Genomic DNA, 11,062 nt, shown 5'->3' with positions numbered 1-11,062 from the left:
CAGCTGGTGGAGAGGCACGGCTAGCGGAGAGGCTAGCAGAGTGGTGTGGCCAGCTGGTGGAGAGGCGAGGCTAGCAGAACCCCACAGAGAGGCGTGGCAATCAGCTGTCGAGGAGTTGAGCAGTGGAGAGTGTAAAGTGCCTCTATACCTCCCCCCGCTTCCACCCAGGCTGTGAGGTGAACTCTGCAGATGAACTTCTGAACTCTGGGGCTGCACTGACCAAGGACAGCAACTGTGGGTTGGGTGACTTTTGGATTGCTGGACTTAAGACCCTGAGGGGAAAAGGACACTGCCAAACTTACTTGGGGGTGGGTCTTTTGCTCATGGTTTGTGTTATGCATCCTGTTTGTGGTGTTTCCCCAACATAATGCCGCATTGTTTCCCTCCTTTATTAAAAGGCTTTTGCTACACTCAGACTCTGTGCTTGCGAGAGGGGAAGTATTGCCTCTTACAGGCACCCAGGCATAGGTGGCGCGTTATATTCCCACGTGGTGCTCGGGCACCAGCAATATTCAGAGCCCAGGAGCCCAGCTCCACCAATATTTGGGGCTGGGTGTCCCCTCCGGCCCCCTCTTGCTGCCCCTGCCCCCTGCTCGCCTTTCCGGGGCCCCGGAGCAGAGAGTCACTGTCTCTTCTGTACAGCTCCATGCTGCCTCCCTGCAGCAACTGCTGCCACAGGTAGGGTGACCAGACGTCCCGATTTTATCGGGACTGTCCCGATATTTACTTGTTTGTCCCGCGTCCCGACCGATGTTCCGAATTGTCCCGATATTTTGTGCTCCGGCGCACAGGCAGAGGGGGCTCATGCCCCCCCTGCCCCAACTCCGCCCCCTCCCTCCCCGATTGGATCCCTCCCCAAATTCCCACCCTTGCCCTGCCCCCAGCCCCGCCCCCTCACTACCCACTGAATCCCTCCCCAAATCCCCGCCCTGGCCCCGCCTCTTCCCCAAGCACGCCGCATTCCTCCTCCTCACCCCTTCCTCCCAGGCTTGCGCTAATCAGCTATATGACGGCGCAAGCACTGGAGGAGGGGGGAGAAGCAGGATGCGGCAGCCAGCTCAGGGGAGATGGAGGCGGAGCAGAGGTGAGCTGGTGTGGGGGGGGGGGCGGGGCGTGGAGCTGCCAGTGAGTGCTCAGCCACCACCAATTTTTCCTATGCTCTGGCTTTTCTTTCTTCTTTTTTTTTTTCCCCTCCGCCGCCGGCTCTTGGGTTTTTTGTTTTTTTTTTTTCTCTGCCGGCATCTCCCCCCCCCATTTCCCGATATTTCACATCTCTCATCTGGTCACCTTAGCCACAGGGTCCTAGTGCCCCCCAGCTCAACTGCCAGGGCAGACTGACTAAGCCTGCCCTTCCACCTCAGACCCTTCCCTTTTCCGGCGGGACCCTCCAGCAGCACAGCCCCCCCTCCCCCCGCAGTCACCGCTCCTGTCCCATGCTGGGCAAGGAGGCAGCCCCATCCCTCACCCCCAGTGAGGCTACAGTCAGGGGCAACAGCAGGGGAGGAGGCGCACGCAGCGCCCCCCGGCACCTGCCACGGGGAGAGGCGAGGGAGATTCCTGAACCTGAGTGGGGCCCTAGGAGCACATGTAGTGACAGTGGTGGGGGTGAGTGTGCTGCTGGGGGGTGGGAAAGGGGGGCTCCTCCCCCAGAGCTTGCTGCTGCCGGCAGGGAAAGGGCTGGGGGGAGTTCCCCTCTCTGGTCCCTGTCCTGGAGCAGCCTGCCTGCACCCCAAACTCATCCCCAGCCCTGCCCCACCCCAGAGCCCACACCCCCAGCCAGACCTTTCACCCCCCCACTGCACCTTCAACCCTCTACCCTAGCCCTGAGCCCCTCCAACACCCCAAACACCTTATCCCCAGTCCCAGCCAGAGCCCTCATTCCCCCGCACCCTAACCCTCTGCCTGAGCCCTGAGCCCCTCCAGCACCACAAACCCCTCATCTCCAGCCCCAGTCAGAGCCCTCATCCCCCTGCACTCCAACCCTTTGCCCCAGCCCTGAGCCTCTCTAACACCCCAAACCCCCCAGCCCCAGACAGAGCCCTCACCCCCCACACACCTACTCTCGCCCTGAGCCCCTCCCACACCCCACAGCCCTCACCTGCAGCCACAGCCCACAGCCCTCACCCCTGCACCCCCTCCCATCCCCAAACTCCCTCCCAGAGCCTGCACCCTGCACCCCAATCCCTTGCCCCAGCCTAGGGCCTGCACCCCAGACCTCCTCCCCCACCCAAATTCCCTCCCAGAGCCTTGGGCAGGTAGGGGGCAGAGTTTGAGGGGGGGTTCTCGGCACCACCAAAATTTCTACAAACCTGCCACCCCTGCGCCCAGGGGGGTGGTATGTAATTGTCCCAGGTCACTGGGTGGGGGCTTGAGCTGGTTTTGCATTGTGTTATTGAAAAGGAACCCCTAGATACTGAATCCAGCCCTTGTTGCTGCCAATTCTGGCGGGCAGAAGAGTTATACATATTTTACATGGTTTACTGTTTTTGGTTTCTGTATGTTAAGCCATGCTAAATTACTGAATCCATATAGACAGAAATATTTCATATGTGATAAATGTAGCCTTCAAAGAATACACTTGCTTAAATTTCAAACTCTCTCATTCTGTTAAGATTCTTCAGTCCAACTGTTCTTCTAAAAGCATTCCAGGTCACTTTCCCCCTTTTTTTGATGATGCAAGTTAGGTAGATATATAATTACTCAGTTTGTATAGGATCTTTGGACATGCAATTTTGTGGGTACAATTTTAGAGGTCACTTTTGAAAATGTATTTGTCATCATTAAATTTCTGTGCAACAAATATTCGCTATAAAACAAGAAGCTATCTTTGGTTATATTTAGCTACTTTGCTATACAGTATTAATCTTGACTAGAGCATTACATGGAAAAAATCAAAGTCTGCTAGGATTTCTGGGGGAAAAAATTAAGTACTTACCAAGCTCCACTGGCAGCCTTTTTATAGGATTTCTTTCTAAAAGTAAAGTTTTCAATTGCCTTTGTAATAAAACAAAAATAGTAACAATTGTAAAAGCAAAATTAAAGTGCATTGTTAAAACACAAAAACAGGTCACTTTTTTTTGTTCGTTAATTTTTCTTGCCTTTGTTTCCTACCACGCTAATGATATCTGAAGGAAATGGGATGCTTCCCCACAGCTACCATCAATGCTCAACTATGGCTTGTATATCTCAGTGATTCAAGGTCTCATGGCCTGATGTCTGTTTTCAAATGTAAGCTATTGTTGCATACCATTTCAATATTTTAAGTTGTTTCCTGCTTTTTAATAAAAAAACTGATTATTTTTGGTAGCGCCACCTACTATTAAGGTTGTCAGACACTTCCATTATAAGATGTGGTTTTCAATTGGATTATAACTTTGCCAAAATTTAAACAGACATGTACAGGCAACCTTAATTCTGGCATTTCCTAACATCTGATCACTTGACTTTGTAACCTTAATAACATTCTTTTAACATAGATATTATATGCAAACAAAACTAACAGTTTCTTAGACTACATTTTTTTCAAATAGACAAGGCATTATCAGTACTCTATTTTCAATGGGTTTTCCCTTACAAAATTGACACCAGAAATTTGATAAAAACAGTTTCTGAAACATGGAAGTAATTTCTTTTGAAGTTTGATGAATGAAAATGATAGAACTAACTTATATTGTTAAGATATGACAAAACAAAAAGAAGTTTGGTGGTTTCAATACCACCTTTGTTTATCTCTTTTTAAAAGTTTTAATTTATCATATGCATTTTCACAGCCACTTAATTTTAAAGAAAAATAAATTAAATTAAAACTTTTACCTATCATACCCCTTTACATATTATTTTGTTTAATCGGAATATTCAGTTCAGTGAAAGACAATCACGTACTGTACTCCTAATTGATCCATGATTCCCTATGATTATTCACTCAGGGCCTAATCCAAAACCCACTAAAGACAATGTAAAGACTCCGATTGGCATCAGTATGCTTTGGATCAGGCCTCAGGATCAGAAATAGACTTCGTTAATATGTCTGAATCCATTAAAATGATTAGAACAGAACAGAATACAATTACATGAATATAGTTGTTTTCCATATTTCCTATCAAATATGGAAAACAATGAGCTCATGATATGGCATCCAGAATCATTGGCAGTATTTGACCCAACCTCAGTTTAACCATGTAAGATGCTCCCACTTTTGAAAATAAAAATAATAAATTTCTTAAAACAACATTAAAAGGTCAATGTTACAACTTAATCCAGGAAACATAATGAAATCAATTAAACAAACAAAAAAATCAAAACTCTTACAACAGAAGACAATACGGTGTGTAATGAAATGCTAAACTGTATTATATTGTTCAGCCGCTAATAACTGTATTATACCATTCAGCATTAAGTGGTGCTATGTGTAACATACCTCACCTGAGAATACAATAGCTATACCTCGCCTTGCATTAAAGTATCTTAAAGAGAACACATCTTCATATATCTCTCTAGGATGGAAGGTCTGTTACCAGTCTATAGCTGGCACATGAAAAGGGGCACCCTGAATCCATCCATATGTAACATCTGTTTGATTCTGGTATGCACTTCCATGTTTGTTAGCTTAAACTAGAAGCTTAATTTTTTTATATGTGTAAATTCCTCAATGTTACCATCAAAAGTTGTTATATAACAGGTTAGAGACAAAATTCTCTTTGAAATTAAAAGGGCTGCCAAGTCTTAAGGATTTACTATAAGGCCTGGTTTTGTGACGCATGGTCACAAGGATAACTAGTATCACTTTTGATTTATACTTTGTTTAATTGATTTCTGAGGTTCTCTGCTCCTTGTGAGATGAAAAAAATTGAACTTCCCTCACAACATAAGGCCAGATTTTGTGAGTTGAGAAGATCCTGAACACAATGGAAGGGCTGAATACATCTGTAAAGTGTTGATGAATATATTAGGTTTTACACTGTGAAAACTAAAAACTAAATCTAAAATTGGTTTTGGTCACCACAGATTTTTAGTGAAATGGTAGTAAATGAACTGCTTGGTGTTAATATTTATAAATTGAAATCATTATAATTTTTAATCCTCCCCTTTATTGTTCATACTACATGCAATATTATCTCCCTCTAAACCATTACCTTTCAGTGACTGATCTGCCTCAGTGACATATGCAACATACAAAGTAATATGAGAAACTGTCACTCTTGCTTTAAATTTTACCAGTTTTTTTAAGTCATTCAGTATGATAATCTAAAAGCTACGGTATGCAGCTGTTTCATTGTATTTATTCTTTCTAAAGTGCTGTATTATTTCTTAATCTCAAACACTAGCTACTGCACATAGCCTTGAATAAATGGACTGTGAGCATGGGAAGCCCAAAGGGTTAGTGAAGGATAAAATCTTTCCTCCTGCTCCTACAGTGGCCTTTCCTGCAGCTACTCTTCCCAAAGACAGAGTTTCACTTACTGGATCCACTCAGCATACCCTCTCCTCTCAATTGGGGCACACAGAGCAACAGCTGACATTACAGTCTCATGTGACTTCACTAGTCATGTCATCCAAATAACCTCCAATAAATAATCGTCCAACAAAAATAGTAAGTCAAAGCCTGATATTCTTGAAAAATGAGAAAAAAAAAAGCAGCAAAAATTGTGAAAGCAAACGTTAAAGCCATCTTTGTAAATCACAGAGAAAATGTAATGGGAAATGGGAATCTTTGCAAGTTTCCAGTAAAATAACCTTTCCCTTAACCATGTGTCTCAGTGGTTATTGTGACCTGCCAGGACTATCTGCTGAAGCCCCTACAGTGCTTGCCTCCATGTCATGGTACATCTGGCACACTACTGACACCCTAAAGGTTTGGTGTACTCTGGCACCGATCAGCAACAATAATTACAACAAATTCTACTATAATATGGGGTAAGGATTAAATGAAACCCTACTAATGCAGTGGAATGCACAGTAATATCTCTGAATGTTTTATGCTGGGAGTTTTCAAAAAGTTAGCACTAGTGAGTGGTATATTACTTATATGAAGATACATGCACATACAGAGAGTTTACTAATCTCAAGACTCAAACAGAGATGTGTACACTGATGCATGGCAAATTTACATGACAGAAAATACTATTAATCCTGTCTTCTTTTTAAAAAAGTTATAATTTTAAAAAGGTACAAAACTTGACAATTTTCAGATTCATCGACTCATTTTTCTGATCATAAATTGATGATATAATGCTATACAAATCACATACAATAAATTATGTTAAAATACCATTAAGCATCTTGTTTAAATAAAAAAGCCATGAAACTGTATTTTCCCTTTGGAAAATTCTCCAACATCTCACTATTTTCAGAAGTTGCCTCTTCCCCAATAACTACAGTGTGGAAGCTAGGATTCCTTTTTGACCATAATAAGCAAACTCTTATTTAGCCCAATATTTCTTTTAATACAGAGATGAATTTACTTTTTTGTTCATGCCAATTTCATTGGTTTAATATTGCCAAAACGGTGGTCTTTGGCCTTTTCCACCACTAATACCTCAGCAAGTGACAAGGTATCACATTAGTTATCTCATACATGGAACTACTACAATGGTCTTCTCACTGCACTCATGACTTCCTGCCACTGTAATCATCATTCATTTCAGTATCTAGCTGTCAGGTTTATTTTTGTGTCTCTGCTCCACAGTACTCTTATGTCTCACCATGATTTACTTAGTTTATTTGATTGCTAATCCATTTTCACATGACCCAAGTTAGGATTTGAAACTATGAGTTTGGTTTATCTCTCAATTTCCTCCTCCTCACAGCAGCGTAAACCAAACTCAATGGAAGTCAATGGAATTAAAATGGTGTAAAATTGAAATGAAAGGGGAATCAGGCCATACGCCTCGGGAGGTAAAAGTATTTGTGCACTAATCTACTGCACTAGTTAGTTGTACTTGCTCATTTAGTTGAGCGTTATTAAATATAATTCTTGCTTACTGTTCTTCAGTTCTGACGTCAATATAGAAATAACCTGCATAAAAGTCTGAGAATAAGAAAATTACATTAGAGACAAATAGAGGAAGAATAATTTTTTGTTATATTATCAATACAATAAATGCCTTACTTGTGACATCCAATTCCAGGGGGAAGAGTTTTAATTTTGTTATACCGGAGATCCAGCCAAACAAGATTTGGCAGCTGCTGAAATAAATCCTTAGGAATTATGGCTAAAGCATTTCCTTCCAGATGCAAATGCTAATGTAGAAAAAATAAATATGTTTTAAAACCAGAATTAAAGTAGAATGCCTGTTCCCTTAGCATGAAGATCATTACTGTGAAAACCCCAGTAAACTGAACTATAAACTATTCTAAAAATTACATTTTCATAAAACCATGAAGGAGATGATTGGTACAATCAGTTATATAAATTACACAAATAAATAATTTATTTAATTAAGTACTAGTTTTTAGAAAGCAGAGGGGAAAGAATCATAGCTAAGAATCTGTAGATTTTCCACTAACTCTAATGAGAGCACTACTGGGCCCTTAATTGGCGCCTACAAAATTTAAGTCAAGTGTGTAATTAACAGAGTTACTCACAGCAATTTACTCACTTTAAGGTTGGGTAATTTGTATATTTCCTCAGTAAGATGCTGAAGTTTTTTCCTACTCAAATCTAGAGAATTTGAAGGAGTAGACAGTGTATCTTCAACTGTCTTCCTAATATCTTTTGATGAACTGGAACCAGATAGGTGTCTCCTTTTCTGATCTTCATTCTCTAAGTAATCACCACCACCACAAGACTCTTCAGAAAAGCTTTCATCCATTTGTTAGCAAACCTAAAATACTGACCCCATAATGCAAACTGATCATCTGAAGGTAAGTAATAAGCTGAGAACAAATAATAATAATAAAGAACTCACATAAGACAGGTTTCTTTTTTGTGATATTTATTTCCCACATCCTCACTAGTGCTATGTGATACTTTAGAAGATCAGAAAATAATGAAATTATTCTATATTTTTACATACATTTAAAGGTAACAAAGGAAAAAAAGCACTGGGTTCATGCCTCTCTCATAGCTGCACCCCTTATATCCTTCTCCCATACCTTTCCTTATATTTTGAATGTGTTCACATTTCTCATGCGCCACATGATCTCCATCTCCTCCAATGCACCTTAGTAAGTATATAGTAGCTGTTTCCCAGTGCCCTCTGTCCCCTCCAACTTTCCCTCCTCCCTCTGCCAACACCCACTTCTCCCTTTCTTACTAGTTCTAACTACCACAAAGCTATAAGCATTATAGGGTGCTCAAAATCCCTAAATGCCTGAAGTGCACCTATTTTTCTCTTTTAGGTGGTGGAGGGTACTTCCTAGTCCATCTCAAATAGACCCAGAACTCAGTGGACTTCTCTGCTTAAATTACCTCATCTGTAAATTGGGAATAATAATGCTCACTCATCTTTGTACAGATCTTCAAGGGCCGTGAATGAAAAAATATTATATAAGTGCAATGTGATGTTATATAAAATTGTTTCCAACATCCTATGTCTAACTGCAGGAACATCTTAAGTATTTCTCTTTAACTTCTTTAAAAATCTGTGGCTATACAAGGCCTGATCCAATCCTGTTGATTTTAAAAGGAGAAACATGATCCAGTGACTAGAGTGCTAGCCTGAGACTTAGTAGACTAGGGTACAATTCTCTGGTCTGTCACAGAAGTCCTCTGTGACCTTGGGCAAGTCACTTTGGCAATTTTTCAAAGGTGTTCAGCCACCAAAAAAGGCAGATAGACACCTACTGGAATTTTCAAAAGTGCCTAGCGAGGTTAGGTCCCTCCTTTTGAAAATCCCATTAGCGCCTATCTGCATCTTTAGGCACCTAAGCACCTTTGAAAATCTGTCCTAAGTCTGTGCCTTAGTTCCTCAACTGTAAAATAGGGATAATAATACTACGCTACCTCACAGGGTCTGTGTCAGGGGTGAGGATGATAATAATGCTTTAAATGACTGGGAAATGCTCATATACTATAGTGATGGCAGCAAAATAAGTGCCCAAGACAATGAGAGCTGGGTTGACCCTATAGTAAAAGTCCAGCAAAGGGATACAACTTAACTCTGTGTATATACAGTTCTTTGTAGAGAACTGACATTACATGTTGGTAATAATAGAATTATTTTATGAGAACAACCTTAACAACATTTTTGTGATAAAATTGTTTCTGTATTTTTTTCCTGAAGCCACAGTTACATTATACACTGCAGTTTGGTTTAGGGTAATTTAAATAATTTTGTTTGCCTAAAACAGATTTTAAATATTCATGCATAAATTCCTGGGATTTTTATAATTGTTAACAATTTATCATTTAGAACATTTGTTTACAACATTATGTAGCCTCAAAGTTGAGTGTTTTGATTTAAAGAAAAACAAACAAGCTTAAAAAAATCTCAAAGCTTTTCCTTGGGCCTCTCCTGTTCCTCAAATGTCTGTGGCAATATTACATCATCTCGCATTTCTTATTTTGTTTGCTTGTTTGTTATTTTGTTTATGCATGCTTATTGCCATTGCAAAGTTGCTTGTATGTAGGTGTAATGCAATACTAACTGACAATTACAACAATACAAACCAAAAACCAGATCCTGCAAAACACGTATGCGTTTAACTTTATTGATTTGAGTAGTCCCATTGAAAGGAAATTAGCTAAGCATGTACTTGTTTTAAGGACTGAGGCCTACGTATCTGAACTGTTTAACTTTTTTCCAACTTCCGCTCCTTAGGAAAAAAATATGAAAAAGGCAAGATAACAATTATAATGCCCCTTACCTAGAAATGCCACAAGCCTCACTCACAGATTCATCTGAAAGTTTCCATTTCTTGTAATGAAGGATTTTGCGATGAAATTTAATAGCTCATTTACTCCTTACTCCAAATACAGGCACAGAAACACAGATGAACATATTCTCCTCTCACACTGGTAAAAAGCAGGACTAACTCCACTGGAGTCAGCAGAAGCACACAGCTGTAAAACTGGTGTAAAGTGAGACCAAACAAGAATCAGGACCAGAGAGTTATAAGCCATACTGGCCATTAAATTCACAAAAAGCCTGACACTGTGGCAGTTTAAGCTGACCAACACCAAGACAATATTACCTCTGAGGTTTTAATACTTCATTTGTTAAACTGTGACCCTGAACTCAGCCCCAGCCAGTAAGGAGTCTCCCCTTCAATTCAGGGCCAGGATTTGCCCCATTAGGACTGGTTTGCTCCTTGGGTTCCCACCTTTTAAATTACCCGCTGCAGGGCAGACCCACTCGCATAGGGACACAAGTGTCACCCTATAAATATCATCACCTTGGGAAGCAGAAGTCGCCAAACAAATTCCTCAGGGATGTTTCGTTGGCCTGACATTATTTTGGGGGACAGGCAGCACAGCGTCCCAGGAGACTTTGTTCGCCCTATAGAAGATCCGGGGCTGGGGAGAGGTATGGGCGGGGGCAGGGGGGCACCTTACCGGCATGACTGCAACAGGGCTGCAAGCCACCAAACGGCCCTGCAGACTCCCCATCGGAGGAGTGGGGCAGATTCCCCACCAGCAGGCTCCTCCCCCGCCAGTTCCCCTCACCCCGCAGAGCATCTACCTGTCCCCTTCTCCCCAGAGCGCCCCCTCCCCCGATTCCAGCCCGGGGAGCTCTTACCTGCCGCCGCCCCCGGCTGCGAGCGGTCCCGGCTCCCCCGCTCCTTCTTTGTGCCGGGACCCAAGTGCAACAAACAGGCCCGGGCGGCCGCCGCAGTCTCCATAGCAACAGCCAAGCGGCTACCACCGGCCTAGGGCCCCGGAGCTGGGCTCAGGCGCACAATGGGGACTCGCTATCACCCCCCACAACCCTCCTCCCTATCCAAAGCCCGCACAGCCACCGCCAACCCTCCCCGCGTGCCCCACAAACCACCTCCCCTGCCCAAACCCCACAAATCCACCCTTCCCCCAGACCCCACACAGCCACCCCAACCCTCCCTGTGCCCCACAAATCCCCCCTCCACCCAGACCCCACCCTCCCTGCACCCTCACAAACCCCACACA

At 42.8% G+C, this 11,062-nt stretch overlaps 1 protein-coding gene across 1 annotated transcript in view; it reads right to left on the bottom strand.

Annotated features, from left to right (window-relative positions):
- Window positions 1–7,811, bottom strand: part of LRRC27 (leucine rich repeat containing 27) — a 61,295-nt gene extending 53,484 nt beyond the window's left edge. The window contains exons 1-3 of the mRNA XM_026650870.1: window positions 7,599–7,811; window positions 7,109–7,239; window positions 2,936–2,994 (exon numbers count right to left, since the gene is read on the bottom strand). Of these exons, the coding sequence (XP_026506655.1) occupies window positions 2,936–2,994; window positions 7,109–7,239; window positions 7,599–7,811 (403 nt within the window). The remainder of the gene's footprint in view (window positions 1–2,935; window positions 2,995–7,108; window positions 7,240–7,598) is intronic.
- Window positions 7,812–11,062: the final 3,251 nt, after the last annotated feature.

This window comes from Terrapene carolina, unplaced genomic scaffold (genome assembly GCF_002925995.2).
Source record: "Terrapene carolina triunguis isolate 2854851 unplaced genomic scaffold, T_m_triunguis-2.0 Scaffold95, whole genome shotgun sequence".
Taxonomy (NCBI): Eukaryota; Metazoa; Chordata; order Testudines; family Emydidae; genus Terrapene; species Terrapene triunguis.
This window is presented reverse-complemented; position numbering and strand designations above follow the sequence as displayed.